The sequence below is a fragment of the Oncorhynchus keta genome, unplaced genomic scaffold (assembly GCF_023373465.1).
Source record: "Oncorhynchus keta strain PuntledgeMale-10-30-2019 unplaced genomic scaffold, Oket_V2 Un_contig_2511_pilon_pilon, whole genome shotgun sequence".
NCBI classification, from domain to species: Eukaryota; Metazoa; Chordata; class Actinopteri; order Salmoniformes; family Salmonidae; genus Oncorhynchus; species Oncorhynchus keta.
The window spans coordinates 317,501-339,188 of NW_026284279.1; the positions used below are offsets into that span (position 1 = coordinate 317,501).

At 43.6% G+C, this 21,688-nt stretch overlaps 2 protein-coding genes across 52 annotated transcripts in view; one reads left to right on the top strand and one right to left on the bottom strand.

Moving 5' to 3' along the window:
- Positions 1-2,763, top strand: part of LOC127922281 (octapeptide-repeat protein T2-like) — a 14,056-nt gene extending 11,293 nt beyond the window's left edge. For 19 of the 50 annotated variants that reach the window (XM_052505930.1, XM_052505932.1, XM_052505933.1 and 16 more), the window contains 3 exons: positions 1-1,469; positions 1,530-1,984; positions 2,019-2,158. The exon at positions 1-1,469 is cut by the window's left edge and continues 5,609 nt beyond it. The gene's annotated coding sequence lies outside the window, so the exon portion shown is untranslated. Of the gene's footprint in view, positions 1,470-1,529; positions 1,985-2,018; positions 2,509-2,543; positions 2,579-2,613 lie in introns of those variants that run through there. The other 31 variants (XM_052505945.1, XM_052505944.1, XM_052505926.1 and 28 more) reach the window with 31 other exon arrangements.
- Positions 2,531-7,866, bottom strand: osr2 (odd-skipped related transciption factor 2). Of its 2 annotated transcripts, none has more exons than XM_035766187.2 (4): positions 7,502-7,866; positions 4,062-4,773; positions 3,532-3,631; positions 2,531-3,068 (listed from the first exon to the last, which is right to left on the bottom strand). In XM_035766187.2, exons 2-4 carry the CDS (start codon positions 4,712-4,714, stop codon positions 2,886-2,888), a joined length of 936 nt encoding a protein of 311 aa, XP_035622080.1. In that variant the 5' UTR covers positions 4,715-4,773; positions 7,502-7,866; the 3' UTR covers positions 2,531-2,885. The 2 variants fall into 2 exon arrangements, with proteins under 2 accessions (XP_035622080.1, XP_035622081.1); XM_035766188.2 differs by having other exon boundaries at positions 2,532-2,986; positions 7,502-7,856.
- Between the last annotated feature and the right edge of the window lie 13,822 nt (positions 7,867-21,688).

Consider the following 21,688-nt stretch of genomic DNA (forward strand, 5'->3'; position numbering starts at 1 on the left):
ACTGTAATAATACTACTGTAGTAATACTACTGTAATAATACTACTGTGATAATACTACTGTAATAATACTACTGTAGTAATACTACTGTAATAATACTACTGTGGTAATACTACTGTAATAATACTACTGTAGTAATACTACTGTAATACTACTACTGTAATAATACTACTGTAACAATACTACTGTAATAATATTACTGTAGTAATACTACTGTAATAATACTAACACCATGGTAGTAACACCAATAATAATACTACTGTAGTAATACTCAGAGTCATTCTCAAATAGGTCTACATGTTGCTTAGGCCAAGATAGTTGTATTTATGCAATGTTATTTTCTTCACTATAAGTTACTACAATACATTACTAGGAGTTTATAGATGGGAGCGTGTGTAGTCACAATACATTACTAGGAGTTTATAGATGGGAGCGTGTGTAGTCACTAAAATACATTACTAGGAGTTTATAGATGGAGCGCGTGTAGTCACTACAATACATTACTAGGAGTTTATAGATGGGGCGTGTGTAGTCACTACAATACATTACTAGGAGTTTATATATGGAGCGCGTGTAGTTTATAGATGGAGCGCGTGTAGTCACTACAATACATTACTAGGAGTTTATAGATGGAGCGCGTGTAGTCACTACAATACATTACTAGGAGTTTATATATGGAGCGCGTGTAGTTTATAAATGGAGCGCGTGTAGTTACTACAATACATTACTAGGAGTTTATAGATGGAGCGCGTGTAGTTTATATATGGAGCGCGTGTAGTTTATAGATGGAGCGCGTGTCGTCACTACAATACATTACTAGGAGTTTATAGATGGAGCGCGTGACTCTCTTTATTTGTTTTATAGCGTATCGTTTATTCGCCCGTTAGTCAGCGCCACACAAAGTATATGTTTGTCTGGGTTGTGCACCAGCTCGTGTTTTTGATTCTACTATAAAGCTACATCATCCCTCCTTTATTTCCCATCAGAAAGCGTGTTAAAATAACAAGTTGTCGGCCTTTTGTACACAATGAAGTATGTTTTTGTGTTAAAGACGATAAGGTGGTGGATCTAACCTCTCTTTTCATTCCACCACTTCGTGACTATTACGTTTCCCTTTTTACGCAGCAAAGAACGAAATAAAACAAAATACTTTTTTTTTTTTAAACCAATGGGGAATATTTAACTTGCTTTATTTCTAAAATACAATTTAACATACTTTAAACATTTAGGGTTGTTGTTTTTTTAAACAACGTTTTAATTCAAGGACAACAACAACAAAATAGAAAAAAATACATTATTTACATGGGCTCCAAAAGTCTTGATATTTACAGGTAGAAGAGGCAGGAGGAGCGGTCTGTCTCTACAGGTAGAAGAGGCAGGAGGAGGGGTCTGTCTCTACAGGTAGAAGAGGCAGGAGGAGCGGTCTGTCTCTACAGGTAGAAGAGGCAGGAGGAGCGGTCTGTCTCTACAGGTAGAAGAGGCAGGAGGAGGGGTCTGTCTCTACAGGTAGAAGAGAAGGAGGGGTCTGCAGGTAGAAGAGGCAGGAGGAGCGGTCTGTCTCTACAGGTAGAAGAGGCAGGAGGAGCGGTCTGTCTCTACAGGTAGAAGAGGCAGGAGGAGGGGTCTGTCTCTACAGGTAGAAGAGGCAGGAGGAGCGGTCTGTCTCTACAGGTAGAAGAGGCAGGAGGAGCGGTCTGTCTCTACAGGTAGAAGAGGCAGGAGGAGGGGTCTGTCTCTACAGGTAGAAGAGGCAGGAGGAGGGGTCTGTCTCTACAGGTAGAAGAGGCAGGAGGAGGGGTCTGTCTCTACAGGTAGAAGAGGCAGGAGGAGGGGTCTGTCTCTACAGGTAGAAGAGGCAGGAGGAGCGGTCTGTCTCTACAGGTAGAAGAGGCAGGAGGAGCGGTCTGTCTCTACAGGTAGAAGAGGCAGGAGGAGCGGTCTGTCTCTACAGGTAGAAGAGGCAGGAGGAGCGGTCTGTCTCTACAGGTAGAAGAGGCAGGAGGAGGGTCTGTCTCTACAGGTAGAAGAGGCAGGAGGAGCGGTCTGTCTCTACAGGTAGAAGAGACAGGAGGAGCGGTCTGTCTCTACAGGTAGAAGAGGCAGGAGGAGCGGTCTGTCTCTACAGGTAGAAGAGGCAGGAGGAGCAGTCTGTCTCTACAGGTAGAAGAGGCAGGAGGAGCGGTCTGTCTCTACAGGTAGAAGAGGCAGGAGGAGCAGTCTGTCTCTACAGGTAGAAGAGACAGGAGGAGCGGTCTGTCTCTACAGGTAGAAGAGACAGGAGGAGCGGTCTGTCTCTACAGGTAGAAGAGGCAGGAGGAGCGGTCTGTCTCTACAGGTAGAAGAGGCAGGAGGAGCGGTCTGTCTCTACAGGTAGAAGAGGCAGGAGGAGGGGTCTGTCTCTACAGGTAGAAGAGGCAGGAGGAGCGGTCTGTCTCTACAGGTAGAAGAGGCAGGAGGAGGGGTCTGTCTCTACAGGTAGAAGAGGCAGGAGGAGCGGTCTGTCTTTATAGGTAGAAGAGGCAGGGAGAGCGGTCTGTCTCTACAGGTAGAAGAGACAGGAGGAGCGGTCTGTCTCTACAGGTAGAAGAGGCAGGAGGAGCAGTCTGTCTCTACAGGTAGAAGAGGCAGGAGGAGCGGTCTGTCTCTACAGGTAGAAGAGGCAGGAGGAGCGGTCTGTCTCTGTCTGGGCTCCTTGGCTTTCACTTGACGCGTTGTACTGCTCATCACTCCGTTTGTAACATTGCTTGTCCACGGTTCAGTTTGTTATATTCTTTCAATGGAAGAAAATGAAAACGTTCGTCGATGTTGTCGTCTCCTCTGTTAACAACGTCCGTTTTGTTTTGTCTGTTTGTTTGTTTTTGGCTGTTCATCAGCCTTCTCAGATTGGCTAGTAGTCCCGATGAGGAGTGTGCGTCAAACTGTGCCGTCGCAAGTCACAGTTGCGCCGAAACACCTTTCCGCAGCGGTCGCAGCTGTAGGGCTTGATGTCTGTATGGGTGAGAAGGTGAGTTTTCAGGTTACTTCTTTGATTAAAGGTTCTTCCGCATGTGGGGCATTTGTGTGGAGATTCCTGTTTAGATTTAAAGCAAGCAAAGGATTATTCCCTTTCGTTTATTTAGCTAAATATATGTATTGTATTATAATATGAATCTTCAATCAGTTATTGACATTGCGCTGAAAGTAAGCTGTGCCCTGACAAAATGAACGGCTGTAGGTCTAGCCTATATTTCTTTAAACTGCTTATCATAATCATTCAGTTATTGCCATACATGCCAAATATAGTCGAGACACATTCACTATCCATACAGGCAATCCAAATAAGTATATATTTTTTAGGTTTTTAGAGAAGATGCCAAATTTGATCAGTAGCCTCTGCAGTAAGACATGACGCGTGTAATAACACGAGTACACAGATATGTGAGCTCGTGCCTCATATAGTTTGCTGAGTCACATACATGGCAATTGGTATCAAATTGTGTTAATAAATCTGGTTTTACGATGGCAGATGATATAGGTTTGGATGGAAGACTCACCTGCATATGTAATGTTTTATGAACGGCTAAAGTTCGAGACTGACAAAATCCTTTCCCACATTCTTGACATTTGAAGGGCTTTTCCTTGGAGTGGATGTATCTGGAAATTAGAAGACAAGAGGAGACGCGGTTTAAAACGGAACACCTTTCATATAACTGCATTTCTTCTTTGTGGCCTTTTCCAAGGCGGTTGAGTCATGCTGAGAAGTGCCTGCTGCCAGTTGTGCGACTTGATCTGTGTTCTGGTGCGGAAAAGGGCTTTAGCGCCCTCTCGGAATATGGACTAGTCGTACTCTGCACAGTGCACGCAACATAGTTATTACAAAAAAATACCTACATATGTAAAAAAAAAAAAAAGTATTCAGTTCGTTACAATGTTGGAATTGTGAACAAAGTCAAATGAATATGAATAAAACGCGATCATAACATGACATGACGCTATTCCGTACACGCCACTACTATTTTTTTTCCCTTTCAAAGAAAACAACAGCGATTATCATCCCAGACATTCAGAGCACTGCTTTATTTACCTGTGGTCTCTCAGGTGGTCTTGTCTTCGGAAGGCCTTGTGGCAGATGTCACAGGTATAAGGCCGCTCGTCTGTGTGAGTCCTCTCGTGGATCAGAAGATTGTATGACTTGGTGAAATGACGGCCACAGAACTTGCAAATAAATTCCTTTTTCGTTTTTGACGGAAGTCTTCCCCGGGTGGGTTTTCTATCAGGCGACAGTTTGTTGAACTCAGATATCGCGCTTCCGAGCCCCGCTGTCAACTTTGAAAGATCCCCAGCCTTCGGCGGGTCCTCCTGGGTGGCAGCTATCGCCAGGTTGGCAAAGTCAAAGCGCGGTGGTCGGTCCTTGTGCAGCCCGGGGATAAAGTGAGTAATGCCCTGTTTGGGGTGGAAGAGGTGTGCGGCGAACGGTAGCCCCGTGAAGGTAAACCGGGGATCCATTAAGCCCTGAGCGGCAGCCATCTCTGTGATAGTCGACCTCAGTCCCTGCATGTGCGGATAGCCTAGTGTCCAGTGGTTCATGTGCATGGTCTGCACCGCGCTAAGGCCGTACAGTCCCTGGAGCTGGTCGACCGCGGCCGGGAAGGCGTTGACCGCCTGCAGGAAGGAGTAGTTGGTGAGCTGGAGAGACGGGTGGAGAGGGATCGGAGCGGGCAGGGCTTTGCTCCCCATCTCGGCGGCGAAAGGCTTCACGGTTAAGGCCTCGGCACAACTCTACCACGTTGAAGGTCCTGTTTGAGACATGAATAATACAAATTAATATGAGTTCATCATCAACCCACAATATGGCACAATATAGATCTAGAAAATACTGCAAGTAAACAGTACAAACAAGCATAGAGTTAATGACTAACTATTTCTGTGTATTTTGCACAATGCTGCAAATAGTTTTCCATTAGAGCTTTTCCAACCGTTTGACCTTAGTCGACATTTAATTAATTTACAACCGTCGTGAGAACGGCCTTAATAAGGGCTGATATTGGAGTATCTCACATTCAGTGTTTAAATACTTCCCTTCCATTGTGGAAATCAAGGACAGGGACTAATTTGCTTCAAGATGTACGATTTGCACACCGTCTAAAGGCGAACCGATTCCTATTTGGTTATAAAGCATTTTGTTTTCGAGACATGTTGAGAGCGTTCAAGTTATATCGTATTTTTTTTGTGTGTGTGCGCACAAAGTGTAAAAAGACGTGGTGGGTACTGCAAATTGAATGTTTGGCTGGTGAAAATACATTTCGTTATTTTTTTTTTCTTCTAGAGCACATGGTTATTCCTTCTAATAACATAAATATATGTTATGCATCCAAAAAAACACAAAAAAAAACAAGTTGGAGACGTTTTGTTTTCGATGCGCTCGACTTGTGCATGCTGTCACTCCCAATGAAATGTTCCACGATACATTAAAACAACTCATTGCTTTTAACGCTGCCATTACATTCGCCAATGCCGTGTGTAAACAAACAACACACAGGGCCTAATTAAACGGATTGTTACGTCAACAGACGTGGGAGTTTGTGATCTCGCCACACGTTGTCGGGACGCGTTTATTCTCTTTAGGTGTGTTATAATAGAGAACAACATATACAAATGGATTTAGCTTATCTCCTAAAATCAACTTTACCCACATTTTTTTATTTTTTATTGTAAAATCAATTTCTAGGCTATTGGAGTCACGTTTAAGGCCTTTGAGCGATGTTTATCTCTGAACACAAACGCGTATATGGGCCTACAAACTAGATTTAACTTTTTTTTGTTGTAAATTACGTCCCAAAACCGATTATAGAATGTTGTTGTAATCTATAATTACCATTTTGCAACGTCAGATAAATACTTTATTTGCGGCACATCCTTTGTAAATACTCTTGTACGTCGGCTAGACGTGCTATATGGTGTGAGGTTATGAGAACTGTATGGTAATATTATGGAACTGTTAAATGACTGAGGGTTACATGCACCAAGTGGTGTAATGACACCAAGTTGTAAAGTAAATGCTTTCCAAACCCACGAACAAGCTCACGGTGTCACTCTCTCCACGCACGATACTTGTTTAGACCGTGTGGGGCTTTTTTGAGGTGTAAATAAATTGTGTTCTTCTCAAAACAATTTAAAATGTTCACCTTCTTGCGTAAAATGCAAAAACTTTAGACTGTGTGTGAACATGAATTTAATATATTTCTAAATATATATTTTAGAGCGTCCCGTTTACAGCTACCGTTTTGGGTGCAGTGTGGTTTTTGAGGTGTTGATAGTGCTTTGAGTTTCACGTGTCTATAAGTTACTGTAGCGGCATACCACTGCGCTTAAAAACCAGCGAGGACTGACAACCCTCGCTGAGCATTCGTCTGAAAAGTACGACTCATTCACAATAATCGAATTTTACCCAAATATAAGCTGTTTTCCCAGGTTAGTTTAAACTTTAGTCAATGGAATGGTTGATTCTATATAATATGATTGATACGGGTTAAAGTCAGTGAGTAATGCTAGGTTATTAATTTACAGATGATTGTGAGTAATGCTAGGTTATTAATTTACAGATGATTGACTTGTATAAAACAGGCTACTGTGTGTTACCTATATAGCTGTACGTTCACACGTGGACAGAGAAAGGCCAGAGTTCGGTCCTTGTTTCTCAGGCTACTTTTATGTTCACAAGTACAGGACAACTCTTTACTGGCCAATGAGATGAACGGGGCATAAACAGATTGTCTTAAAAGTCGTGGTGAGGTGGATATTTGTCAGAAATGGGCAGCTGCGACAAAACTTCCGGTCAACATGGATGTTGATAAGGATATTTGTAGTTTTACAATAACCTATAGACTTTACGGAATAGTTGAATGACAAGACATATATGTTGTCTCGTATAGGCCTGGGTTGCCCAACTGGCGACCCTGGGATTTTATTTGGCCCACCAATCTATTTATTTATTATAACTTTTTTTATTTTATTTTTTTATTGTTTGACGTAAAATATATATAATTTTTTTAAACAACAGCAAATCAGCTCCGAGTGATTTTAATTTTGGAAATGTGTTCCAAAGTATTCCCACGCAGAATATAAATATATATGTGGTCTTATATAAACAAACGTAAGCAAGGTTTGAAATGTTTGAAATTATTATGGTTCTTGCGTTTGTGGTTCTTGCGGTCAATTTGCAGTCTACTAAATTGTTTGTAATTATGTTTCGGCCCGCTGATCATCCCCTCAAGAGCAAATCGTCCCGCGGCTAAATCTAGTTGATGATCCCTGAGATAGGCTATTCTATATATTACTGTAGTCTCTGTATTTTGACACTTAGCTTTACTCTGTACAATATGTATATTCTGACAGCATGGCCTCGTTTGAACTATCAATAAGTAGGCTACTCGGGATCTCATTGACATGAAATATCACTACCTGTTTCAACACAAGTGTAATGTAATCTATTAAAGAGCAACTATCATGGAAACATAATCTTACCCCCAATAAACAGACGCCAAAGGTCACTCCGCAGTTAGTTCTGCTGCGTTTCAATAATCCACAATGCCTTTAATAAGAGTGGCGACAAAACTCCACTTTAAAGTCAGCAAAAGTTTTCCAACTTCGTCCATGTAAGTCTCATCGCCATACCGTCGCAGAACCAGATCTGTTGCGACTCGTTATACTTTGCGCACAGTGGGGCAAAGAAGTCCTCGGGAGGGGGGAAAAAAAAGTTACGACCACTATATAGAGTTCAAGCGACGCCAGTTCGCAGGAGTCCCGTACTCTGCTCTGTTTCTGCTCGGTTCGGAGTTGGGCTGTAGTGGGCTTGAAGAGCACAAGTCCCTTCACTTTTCAGGACTCGGGGCACTCGGCGTGCTCAGCCCGCCCTCCGCCACGCCTTCTCGTACTGATCAACTCCAATGTTCTTCTCTGTTTATTTGTGTTTGGATAGCAACTAGGGACCGAGCACAGCTCACCGCAACCTGCGTCTGACACTTCACATACAGATAGATAGTCTATACCTTTTGTGTTGTTGTAAATGGTTACATTTTCTTGGGAAACACAGAAATAACACGAGTGACAAACATGATCCATTTTCAAACCAATGAACGCTTTTTTTTTTAGGTTATTTAAAACGTGATTTAATATGAACAGTTTAGAAACGTGCGTACTGCGTAAATAGAGGGCACATGTATGAGCCACCACAATAAATCGTTTTATTTAATTGTGGTAAAGGTTATGTATTGGGAGCTGTAAAGCACGAACAAAACTTCCCCCAAAAAACAGCGGCGGAGAACAGAAATTCCAAAGAAAATCGTTACTCTGCTGTTTTCAATGTGTTTCAATGACTGTTGTGTTTTCTCTTCCCCTCCACACATGTCCCATTAGCTCAGAACAGAACAGAATAACCCGCGAAACACAACGACTTGTGAATAACACGTGAGAGTCAACATAAACAACTGTTACCCTCCAACACCTCCACCGCAAGCCTTTTACAGTCTTCTGTTCATGCCAAACAGTAGGTTATAGCGACCATTACATTCTATCAACACCGAATAGTGTCTTATCTATTTAAATTATGACCATTTTTAGAAATATTATATGCGGGTCTATTTACATTAAAGTCTAAGATCCTTTCCGATGGATTTTATTTTCTACAAAAAAAAACTATAAAAACGACACTGTTTTAATAACATATAATTACCTGGACTATAGATAATAATTAGGCTACCATCTACTTCCAAAATAATTCTCTAACCTAAATGAGACAGGCCGAGTTGTATGTTTGCTCTCATTTAGTTTAGTTTTTAGAACTACATCGTGGTCTAATACCCAGAAAGCTGACATTAATTAAACAACTGGAACGAGTCTAAGACGCGCGCGCGGCTCTCTCTGGCCACAAATAATAATGATTTTCACATTTCATGATAAGACAATTGTGTTTTGAATTAAGTCAGTATCGAACGTTTTGTCTTTGATATGTAGATCTGTTTATCGAATAATTTCCACAGTGATGTATCCGATCAGTTGATTTCTCTCTTTACACCTTACAAATGCCGTTGGTGCAGGTGGTCTAATCAGTCTTGAATATGAATTCCCAGTCATTTGATGATCATTCAATAATAGGTTGATGATCATTCACTAATAGGTTGATGATCATTCACTAATAGGTTGATGATCATTCACTAATAGGTTGATGATCATTCACTAATAGGTTGATGATCATTCACTAATAGGCTGATGATCATTCACTAATAGGTTGATGATCATTCACTAATAGGTTGATGATCATTCGCTAATAGGTTGATGATCATTCACTAATAGGTTGATGATCATTCACTAATAGGTTGATGATCATTCACTAATAGGTTGATGATCATTCACTAATAGGTTGATGATCATTCACTAATAGGTTGATGATCATTCACTAATAGGTTGATGATCATTCACTAATAGGTTGATGATCATTCACTAATATGCAAAATATAATGCTACAATGATTATGTAGGTCGAATAGACATTATAAATCCAACAGGGAATGAATAGTGAAAGGCTAATCATTTCTCCTCAATGAATTTACAAAAAATGTTTTAGTTAAATTATGATATATTTTTGTATCAATTGAACGAGGGGCTCATTGTATGTGTAACGTGTTGCTGCATCCCTCAATATGACTGTAGCTACAACAGGACAATGACGAGTACCACAGCACGCTACAGCTGCAGCCTCAGAGCACGCAAATGGCGTCGAGCAGAATTACAGGTCTGCAGCGACGCCTATTGGTGCGTGACAGACACGACGGAGTAAATGAGTGACGTCGTTCACTGCTCATTGGCTCGACCTTCTATTCAACGTTCCATTAATGTAATGGACTAAGGCCTAGGCGATCTATCTTCAGTAGACTAATGCGATTGTTATACAGTAAAAAAAAAGAACAACAGACGATCATTGTGAACAACATTTGTTGAAATTAGTGAATCTATAGGTTTATGCGCGGGAGGTAACTATGTTTTTTTTTTACCCCGTTGAGAAAATCTAGCCTACATTTTTGAAATTCCAATTTCTATTAAGTGTTGACGCTCTGACTACAATTAAGACTCTGAATATTTGTCTAAAACAACAGTCGTTTACCTGAAAAATCAATAAAGGAACAATAGGAAACAGATCACTCAGAGAGAGAGGACCTGGATCATATAGACACTGCGGTGGACCCGCTTGTGTTCTGGCTTTAGATCCAGACACAACGAGACAAGCGCGTTGGGCAAATGGAACTAATGAACAACCAACCGCTTTGGGTTAATAATCAAATGGAGAGGATGGGTTCACAGGTCAACCCTGGTCTCCTTGACTGGATAGACCACAATTAAAAGAGAGATGGGGGATCTTTAGTCTCGTTGGGCATTTTGTAACCTATTTGATTTTAGTAGGTCTAAGAGCTCAAGGTGCCGTTTTTTATTTTGTCGTTGATCTGCAGAATTTCATTTAAAAAAAAATCCTGCTCCATTTATGCTGTAATGACGTGCTTGCAAATGTGGTTTTCGTATTCAGTTTCATATCTCTGAATGTTACATTGTTTTCACGTTGAAAAAAAAGGCTAGTGGAAACGATACCACACTTTTTGATTATAGGCCTAACAAACGACAACACTTTTAATAATAACATTTTTTAAAAATGATTTGAGCAAATTGCGTAAGACTTGTCCTTTAGAAAGGACACATTTGTTTCTGATGAACAATTTAAAAAAAAAAATACTGTGTGACAATTTATTATTACTAACAAACATTCACCAATTTTCAACTGATATCTGCCAATAATTGCTCTAGAATAATAATGCTGGGACGGCCTTAAACATAATGTATTATGCTTACTTTATATGTGAGGTATTTACTTAGGCCTTCATCTATTCACCTGCGATCCCAAACACCTGCTGATGTTTCTTTGATGATAATGCTGGAAAAAAATAATAAATAAATCCTTAAAAAATACATTTTACCTTTTTTTTGCAGCTTGAAACATCCACAATAATGGCTGACAGACAGAGATGTCTATAGGGTCCCTGTGTCAGGGTTGGGCTGTTGGGCTCTCTCTCTCTCTCTCTCTCTCTCTCTCTCTCTCTCTCTCTCTCTCTCTGTCTCTCTCTCTCTCTCTCTCTCTCTCTCTCTCTCTCTGTCTCTCTCTCTCTCTCTCTCTCTCTCTCTCTCTCTCTCTCTCTCTCTCTCTCTCTCTCTCTCTCTCTCTCTCTCTCTCTCTCTCTCTCTCTCTCTCTCTCTCTCTCTCTCTCTGTCTCTCTCTCTCTCTCTCTCTCTCTCTCTCTCTCTCTCTCTCTCTCTCTCTCTCTCTCTCTCTCTCTCTCTCTCTCTCTCTCTCTCTGTCTCTCTCTCTCTCTCTCTGTCTCTCTCTCTCTCTCTCTCTCTCTCTCTCTGTTCTCCCTGTCTCTGTGTCTGTAGCAGGTAGACAGGATGGTGGTAGGTTACTGTTGTGGTTTAGAAGCCCCCACATCTCCTCCACCTACTCTCTCTCTCTCTCATCCTGTCCCAGGCCCAGCCCAGGATAGTTGTTTTTCACAAAGAAGACCCTTATTTCTCTCTCCTCTTAAACTTGTCTTGATGTAAATGTAAAGTTAAGTGTCTTCAGGCCATAATTGTTTCATGGTTGTATATTTAACTAGGCAAGTCAGTAAAGAACTAATTCTTACTTACAATGACGGCCTACCCCGGCCAAACCCTCCACTAAACCGGACGCCACTGGGCCAATTGTGCACTGCTCTATGGGACTGTTGATCATGGCTGGTTGTAATACAGCCTGGGATCGAACCAGGGTCTGTAGTGACGCCTCTAGCACTGGAGATGGAGTTCCTTAGACCACTGCGTCACCCGGGAGGAGCCCATTGTATGAATTACAATCCACTAGTCTCTCAACTATTTTAGAATAAAACTAAACATTTCACTCAAACTAAAAAGTCTGCGAGTCATGAAAATCATCCCACTGGGCACAGACGTCAATTTAACGTCAATTCCACATGTTGATTCAACATGATTTCACTGAAATGACATGGAAACAACGTTGTTTTAACCAATGTTTGCCCAATGGGATTTTACCATCATAGCATACAACACACAGTAGGTCAACCCGGTTCATTACTAGAGGTGGACGTGTCGTTACTAAGCTAATACGGGATGATTAAATATGTAGGTAACAAAACAAGTCTATTGTAAAACCTACCGCGTATTCTGACAGTTCACATCAACAGAGCAGAGTGTAGCTCTGCGATGTCACAGCGTGCGGCGGGTACACCGGAATGCACCAGTACGGAGAAATCATCACTTAGTCAACCAACCAGGGAACAGAAAAAAATTCACATTAGACCTACGCTCTCCGCCGGTCCTCTTGAAGTCACGTGGTTATCTACCGGGAGATCATCATGCCAGCTGGAGAACTGAACAGGAAACTCGATTAGAGTTCTGGCGTTTAGAAAACGGTCTTTCTATTGCTACGCGCGTCTATTGGAGCGGCATAAGCGTGGATCCCTCAGCGATGTGGCTGTGCTCTGCAGCACCAGCCTACACAGCGCTCTGAACGTGCTCTCCTAGAATATTACTCAAAATAGGATTATAGACGCAGATAATCAAATTATATTGGTAACAGTAGGCCTATCTGTTCATTTGGTTTTGCATGTGATTTACACCGAGTATTCAAAATATTAGAAACACCTTCCTAAATGATTGAACGGCCTTCCTCCTCCGAGGGATCAGGATTGTCTCCTGTTGGTTACATTGTAACACACGGTGGAGGAAACAACTCTATTCCTCCTACTACTGTACACTGTATTCCACTGGACCCACACACTCTTAGAAAGAGAAAAGGTTCTGGATAGAGCCAAACAGGGGCTCTATCGCTTGCTTCATATTTGTTACCCCTAAAAGTTATATGTTGAACCCCTTTGCGGGGTTCTTTGATCAGAACCCGAGGGGTTATTTTTCCCTGAACCAAAATTGGTTCCATATAGAACCCATGGGTTCCATACAGAGTTCTATATGGGGGGTAGTGGGCTGAATGTAACCCCCCCATGGGAGAAGTGGGGGTAGTGGGCTGAATGTAACCCCCCCCATGGGAGAAGTGGGGGTAGTGGGCTGAATGTAACCCCCCATGGGAGAAGTGGGGTAGTGGGCTGAATGTAACCCCCCATGGGAGAAGTGGGGTAGTGGGCTGAATGTAACCCCCCATGGGAGAAGTGGGGTAGTGGGCTGAATGTAACCCCCCCCACCCCCATGGGAGAAGTGGGGTAGTGGGCTGAATGTAAACCCCCCATGGGAGAAGTGGGGGTAGTGGGCTGAATGTAACCCCCCATCCCCCACCCCCTGGGAGAAGTGGGGTAGTGGGCTGAATGTAAACCCCCCATGGGAGAAGTGGGGTAGTGGGCTGAATGTAACCCCCCACCCCCCACCCCATGGGAGAAGTGGGGTAGTGGGCTGAATGTAACCCCCCATCCCCCATGGGAGAAGTGGGGTAGTGGGCTGAATGTAAACCCCCCATGGGAGAAGTGGGGGTAGTGGGGGTAACCCCCACCCCCCACCCCTGGGAGAAAGTTTAAACCCCCATGGGAGAAGTGGGGGTAGTGGGCTGAATGTAAACCCCCCATGGGAGAAGTGGGGGTAGTGGGCTGAATTTAAACCCCCCATGGGAGAAGTGGGGTAGTGGGCTGAATGTAAACCCCCCCATGGGAGAAGTGGGTAGTGGGCTGAATGTAAACCCCCCATGGGAGAAGTGGGGGGTAGTGGACTGAATGTAACCCCCCCCATGGGAGAAGTGGGAGGTAGTGGACTGAATGTAACCCCCCCCATGGGAGAAGTGGGGTAGTGGGCTGAGCATTCCTTGCCATACTAGGGGAGCAGCTGTTTGCTTATCTCCTAAAGTGGCCACTACAAACCACTGTGTGTATTGTGATTCAACTCCAGACCGATAACATTCAGTCAGTCATTCATACCGAGATGCCGACGATATGGTCTTCAGGCCACAGACACACAGAGAAACTCAGTTCCTAGATGAGGAGGAATGTTGCTTCACAGTGTGACTAAACATGACTAGGCTATATATATCCCCAATATCCCCTACAGACATGGATTGTAGACTACTCAGGGCTCTAAAGTGCGACTTGGAGGTTTATTTTTGGAGCACCGTACGCAAAAAAAAAAAAAAAAAACTGCGAGCCATATTTCACCGCAACACTTCTTCTCTACACTGGTCAAACAAGACAGGCTGAAGTCCCGCCCCCTGTCACTCAACGGGCAGGCAGCACACAGACACTTCCTCTTTCTCTCAGCATGTACTCAACAGATTCTTCCACAACAATGATACTGCTTTCCAAGTTGCTTCTAAGTATAAATCCACATGTTTTCTCTATTATAATATTAGTTTGTGTATCTTGCTTTTTTTTTTGTGTGCAAAACGTGAGTTTGTTCGTCTAAGGAAGCTGCCATATGCCTTAAGCTCATCGCTAACTAACTAACGTTAGCTGGCAAGCGAAATGCCCTTTAGCTAAATGAACTAGCTAAGTTTCCCAAACTCAGTACTCGGAGACACCATACTTTTTTTTTTTTTGTCCTAGCACTACAAATCTGATTTAAATAATAAACTGAATCAGCTGTGTAGTGTTAGGTCCAAAAACCCCAAAAGGTGCACCCCTTGGGATCCAGAGGAGTGAGTTTGGGAAACACTGAGCTCGGTCAAAGCAGGCGTCAGCCCTGATACAGGTTGCTACCAGTTGTGGTGTGTCTATCAGCGTGTCGTTTGTGTAACGGCATGTTCTGAATCAGATAAGCCTATTATACAATATGTAACAGTATGCATATATTAAAACGCTATTAGGGTCTCAAAAGAAACACTGATCAGCACTTTCGGTTTCCTACCTTGTCATGTGTAACAACATCAACCATAGAATTTGAATAATAATTTTACACAACATGACTACAAAAGTATGTGGACACCAGCTTGTCGAACATCTCATTCCAAAATCATGGGTATTAATATGGAGTTGGTCCCCCTTTGCTGCTATAACAGCCTCCACTCTTCTGGGAAGGCTTTCCACTAGATGTTGGAACATTGCTGCTATAACAGCCTCCACTCTTCTGGGAAGGCTTTCCACTAGATGTATGAACATTGCTGCTATAACAGCCTCCACTCTTCTGGGAAGGCTTTCCACTAGATGTTGGAACATTGCTGCTATAACAGCCTCCACTCTTCTGGGAAGGCTTTCCACTAGATGTTGGAACATTGCTGATATAACAGCCTCCACTCTTCTGGGAAGGCTTTCCACTAGATGTTGGAACATTGCTGCTATAACAGCCTCCACTCTTCTGGGAAGGCTTTCCACTAGATGTTGGAACATTTCTGCTATAACAGCCTCCACTCTTCTGGGAAGGCTTTCCACTAGATGTTGGAATGCTGCTACAACAGCCTCCACTCTTCTGGGAAGGCTTTCCACTAGATGTTGGAACATTGCTGCTATAACAGCCTCCACTCTTCTGGGAAGGCTTTCCACTAGATGTTGGAACATTGCTGCTATAACAGCCTCCACTCTTCTGGGAAGGCTTTCCACTAGATGTTGGAACATTGCTGCGGGGACTTACTTTCATTCAGCCACAAGAGCATTAGTGAGGTCGGTATTGATGATGGGTGATTTGTCCTAGCTTGCAGTCGGCATTCCAATTAATCTGAAAGGTGATCATTGGGGTTGAGGTCAGAGTTCTGTGCAGGCCAGTCAAGTTATTTCACACCGATCTCAACAAACCATTTCTGTATGGACCTCGCTTTGTCCACAGGGGTATTATCATGCTGAAACAGGAAAGGGCCTTCCCCAAACTGTTGCCACAAAGTTGGAAGCACTGAATCGTCCAGAATGTCATTGTATGCAGTAGTGTTAAGATTTCCCTTCAGTGGAACTAAGGGGCCCAAACCATGAAAAACAGCCCCAGACCATTATTCCTCCTCCACCAAACTTTACAGTTGACCCTATGCATTGGGGCAGGTAGTGTTCTCCTGGCATCTGCCAAACCCAGATTCATCCGTCTGACTGCCTGATGGTGAAGAGTGGTTCATCACTCCAGAGTCCAATAGTGGCGAGCTTTACACCACTCCAGCCGACGCTTGGCATTGTGCATGGTGATCTTAGGCTTGTGTGCGGCTGCTCGGCCATGGAAACCCATTTCATGAAGTTCCTGACGAACAGTTGTTGTGCTGACGTTGCTTCCAGAGGCAGTTTGGAACTCGGTAGTGGAGGGTTGCAACCCGAGGACAGACATTCTTTTATGAGCTTCAGCACACGTTGGTCCCGTTCTGTGATCTTGTGTGGTCTACCACTTCGTGGCTGAGCCGTTGTTGCTCCTAGACGTTTCCACTTCACAATAACAACACTTAGAGTTGACCGGGGCAGCTCTAGCAGGGCAGAAATTTGACGAACTGACTTGTTGGAAAGTTGGCATCCTCTGACGGTGCCACATTGAAAGTCACTGAGCTCTTCAGTAAGGCCATTCTACTGGCATTGTTTGTCTATGGAGATTGCATGGCGGTGTGCTCGATTTATACACCTGTCAGCAACAAGTGTGGCAGAAATAGCAGAATCCACTAATTTTAGAATAATGTGAAGACATCAAAAATATGAAATTACACATATGGAATCATGTAGGAACTAAAACAGTCTAGTAGGAGAAGTGGTGGTGGTGGTAGTAGTAGTGGTGGTGGTAGTAGTGGTGGTGGTGGTGGTGGTGGTGGTAGTAGTAGTGGTGGTGGTAGTAGTGGTAGGTGAGTAGTAGTAGTGGTGGTGGTGGTGGAAGGTGAGTAGTAGTAGTGGTGGTGGTGGTGGAAGGTGAGTAGTAGTAGTGGTGGTGGTGGTGGTGGTAGGTGAGTAGTAGTAGTGGTGGTGGTGGTGGAAGGTGAGTAGTAGTAGTGGTGGTGGTGGTGGTGGTAGGTGAGTAGTAGTAGTGGTGGTGGTGGTGGTGGAAGGTGAGTAGTAGGAGCAGTGGTAGTGGTGGTGGTGGTAGTAGTAGTGGTGGTAGTAGTAGTGGTGGTGGTGGAAGGTGAGTAGTAGTAGTGGTGGTGGAAGGTGAGTAGTAGTAGTGGTGGTGGTGGTGGAAGGTGAGTAGTAGTAGTAGTGGTGGTGGTGGTGGTGGTAGGTGAGTAGTAGTAGTGGTGGTGGTGGTGGTGGAAGGTGAGTAGTAGGAGCACTGGTAGTGGTAGTAGTGTGTAGTGGTGGTAGTAGTAGTAGTGGTGGTGGTGGTAGTAGTGGTAGTAGTGGTGGTGGTGGTAGTAGTAGTGTTGGTGGTGGTGGTAGTAGTGGTGGTGTAGTAGTAGTGGTGGAGGTGGTGGTGGAAGGTGAGTAGTAGCAGCAGTGGTAGTAGTAGTGGAAGGTGAGTAGTGGTGGTGGAAGGTGAGTAGTAGTAGTAGTAGTGGTGGTGGAAGGTGAGTAGTGGTGGTAGTAGTGGCTGTAGTAGTGGTTGTAGTAGTAGTAGCAGTGGTTGTAGTAGTGGTGGTGGTAGTGGTTGTAGTAGTGGTGGTAGTAGTGGTTGTAGTAGTGGTGGTGGTAGTGGTTGTAGTAGTGGTGGTGGTTGTAGGTGAGTAGGAGTGGTAGTTGTAGTAGTGGTGGTGGTAGGTGAGTAGTAGTGGTGGTGGTTGTAGTTGAGTAGTAGTAGTAGTTGTAGTGGTAGTTGAGTAGTAGCAGTAGTAGTGGTAGTTGAGTAGTAGTAGTAGTAGTAGTAGTAGTAGTAGTAGTGGTGGCAGGTGAGTAGTAGAAGTAGCAGTAGTAGTGGTAGTTTAGTAGTAGTAGTAGCAGTAGTAGTGGTAGTGGTAGTAGTGGTAGGTGAGTAGTAGTGGTGGTGGTGGTGGTGGTAGTAGTAGTGGTGGTGGTAGTAGTGGTAGGTGAGTAGTAGTAGTGGTGGTGGTGGTGGAAGGTGAGTAGTAGTAGTGGTGGTGGTGGTGGAAGGTGAGTAGTAGTAGTGGTGGTGGTGGTGGTGGTAGGTGAGTAGTGGGGTAGTAGTGGTGGTGGTGGTGGTGGTGGAAGGTGTGGTAGTGGTAGTGGTGGTAGTAGTGGTGGTGGTAGTAGTAGTGGTGGTGGTGGAAGGTGAGTAGTAGTAGTGGTGGTGGAAGGTGAGTAGTAGTAGTAGTGGTGGTGGTGGTGGTGGTAGGTGAGTAGTAGTAGCGGTGGTGGTGGTGGTGGAAGGTGAGTAGTAGGAGCACTGGTAGTGGTAGTAGTGGTGTAGTGGTGGTAGTAGTAGTAGTGGTGGTAGTAGTGGTAGTAGTGGTGGTGGTAGTAGTAGTGGTGGTGTAGTGGTGGTAGTAGTAGTGGTGGTGGTGGTAGTAGTAGTGTTGGTGGTGGTGGTAGTAGTGGTAGGTGAGTAGTAGTAGTGGTGGAGGTGGTGGTGGAAGGTGAGTAGTAGCAGCAGTGGTAGTAGTAGTGGAAGGTGAGTAGTGGTGGTGGAAGGTGAGTAGTAGTAGTAGTAGTGGTGGTGGAAGGTGAGTAGTGGTGGTAGTAGTGGCTGTAGTAGTGGTTGTAGTAGTAGTAGCAGTGGTTGTAGTAGTGGTGGTGGTAGTGGTTGTAGTAGTGGTAGTAGTGGTTGTAGTAGTGGTGGTGGTTGTAGGTGAGTAGGAGTGGTAGTTGTAGTAGTGGTGGTGGTTGTAGGTGAGTAGTAGTAGTAGTAGTTGTAGTGGTAGTTGAGTAGTAGCAGTAGTAGTGGTAGTTGTAGTAGTAGTAGTAGTAGTAGTAGTAGTAGTAGTAGTGGTGGCAGGTGAGTAGTAGTAGTAGCAGTAGTAGTGGTAGTTTAGTAGTAGTAGTAGCAGTAGTAGTGGTAGTGGTAGTAGTGGTAGGTGAGTAGTAGTGGTAGTTTAGTAGTAGTGGTAGTTGAGTAGTAGTTGTAGTGGTAGTTGAGTAGTAGTAGTAGTGTAGTAGTAGTAGTAGTAGTAGTTGAGTAGTAGTAGTAGTAATTGAGTAGTAGTAGTTGTAGTGGTAGTTGAGTATTAGTAGTAGTAGTTGTAGTGGTAGTTTAGTAGTAGTAGTATTTGTTGTAGTGGTAGTTGAGTAGTAGTAGTAGCAGCAGCAGTAGTGGTAGTTGTAGTAGCAGCAGTTGTGGTAGTTGTAGTAGTAGCAGCAGTAGTGGTGGTGGTGGTAAGTGAGTAGACGTAGTAGTAGTAGGAGTAGTAGTAGTGAGTTAGTAGTAGTAGTATTAGGAGCCGTGAGAGTAGTAAGAGGTGATTAGGTAACAGTAGTACTAGTAGTATGAGGTGATTAGGTAACAGTAGTAGTAGTAGCAGTAGTAGGAGCCGTGAGAGTAGTAAGAGGTGATTAGGTAACAGTTCTCTCTCTCTGTGTGATCTCTTCCCCTCCATCTGCAGTCCATTACCAGTCTCTTCTCTATTCTCTCTCTTCAATGCTGCCATCTGGTTAACAGGACTCAGCACCTTAGCGTGACCAGATGCTCTCGCTGCAACGTCATCACAACGCCACAGAGGCATAAAGAGGAAGAAGCCATGATATCGGACTCCTCCATCTAATAAAACCCACAGTTAATGCTGCTCAACCCCAGCACCAAACCACATTTGTCAGCAAATAGCTTCCTCCCTTTGTCTCTCCTCAGGGGCCTCGGCTCTGTCTTTCCGTCCAACCTGCCATCTTTACACGGATTGTCTGGAGGGAGGAAGAGAGACAGAGAGAGAGACAGAGAGACAGAGAGAGAGAGAGAGAGAGAGAGAGAGAGAGAGAGAGAGAGAGAGAGAGAGAGAGAGAGAGAGAGAGAAAGAGAGACAGAGAGAGAGGGATACAGAGAGAGAGAGACAGAGAGAGAGAGAGGGAGAGAGAGAGAGAGAGAGAGAGACAGAGAGAGAGAGAGACAGAGAGAGAGACCAGGAGAGAGAGAGACAGAGAGAGAGCAGGAGAGAGCGAGAGGGATCCCAGTTGATCTCTTTAATTCATCATAAAATATTTTTTTTGATCGATTCCTTATTGGTTTTCTTCACAACCTTGAGTTCAGTGTGACAATAGTCTTTCTCATTAATACTGTTTTCCCCCAGGTCCCCCAGCCTATATCAAGTAGTGTGTCTTCTCGTTGTGTTCAGGTCGTGTGGCCGTTCAGTTACTGTGAGCTCCTGTTTGACAGGTGCCGTGTTGCACACAGACGCTCAACTACCAGCCTTTCTTGTGTTCATAAAGCATCTCTCCCACCCTGACATGTTCAGTATGATAGAAGAACACAACATCATGAACCGTGAGGAATCACATTCTCCTCCTTTAACACAACATCATGAACCGTGTGGAATCACATTCTCCTCCTTTAACACAACATCATGAACCATGTGGAATCACATTCTCCTCCTTTAACACAACATCATGAACCGTGTGGAATCACATTCTCCTCCTTTAACACAACATCATGAACCATGTGGAATCACATTCTCCTTTAACACAACATCATGAACCATGTGGAATCACATTCTCCTTTAACACAACATCATGAACCGTGTGGAATCACATTCTCCTCCTTTAACACAACATCATGAACCATGTGGAATCACATTCTCCTTTAACACAACATTCGTGTGGAATCATTCTCCTTTAACACAACATCATGAACCGTGTGGAATCACATTCTCCTTTAACACAACATCATGAACCGTGTGGAATCACATTCTCCTTTAACACAACATCATGAACCATGGAATCACATTCTCCTCCTTTAACACAACATCATGAACCGTGTGGAATCACATTCTCCTCCTTTAACACAACATCATGAACCGTGTGGAATCACATTCTCCTTTAACACAACATCATGAACCGTGTGGAATCACATTCTCCTCCTTTAACACAACATCATGAACCGTGTGGAATCACATTCTCCTTTAACACAACATCATGAACCGTGTGGAATCACATTCTCCTTTAACACAACATCATGAACCGTGTGGAATCACATTCTCCTTTAACACAACATCATGAACCGTGTGGAATCACATTCTCCTTTAACACAACATCATGAACCGTGTGGAATCACATTCTCCTCCTTTAACACAACATCATGAACCTTTAACACAACATCATGAACGTGTGGAATCACATTCTCCTCCTTTAACACAACATCATGAACCGTGTGGAATCACATTCTCCATGTGGAATCACATTCTCCTCCTTTAACACAACATCATGAACCATGTGGAATCACATTCTCCTTTAACACAACATCATGAACCATGTGGAATCACCTTCTTTAACACAACATCATGAAAGGCACATTTCCTCCTCTTAACACAACATCATGAACCGTGTGGAATCACATCGGACCTTTAAACAACATCATGAACCGTGTGGAATCACATTCTATTTAAAACATCAAACTGAACACTAAGAAATACAAAACAATAAATGTGAAACATGAACTAAGAAATACAAAAATCATGAACCGAAACAGTCCCGTGTGGTGACTAACACAGACATGGAAACAAACACCCACGAACCAACAGTGAAACCCAGGCTACCTAAGTATGATTCTCAATCAGAGACAACTAACTGCCTCTGATTGAGAACCATACTGGGCCGAAACAGAAACCTAAACATAGAAACACAAAACATAGACTGCCCACCCCAACTCACACCCTGACCATACTAAATAAAGACAAAACATAGACTGCCCACCCCAACTCACA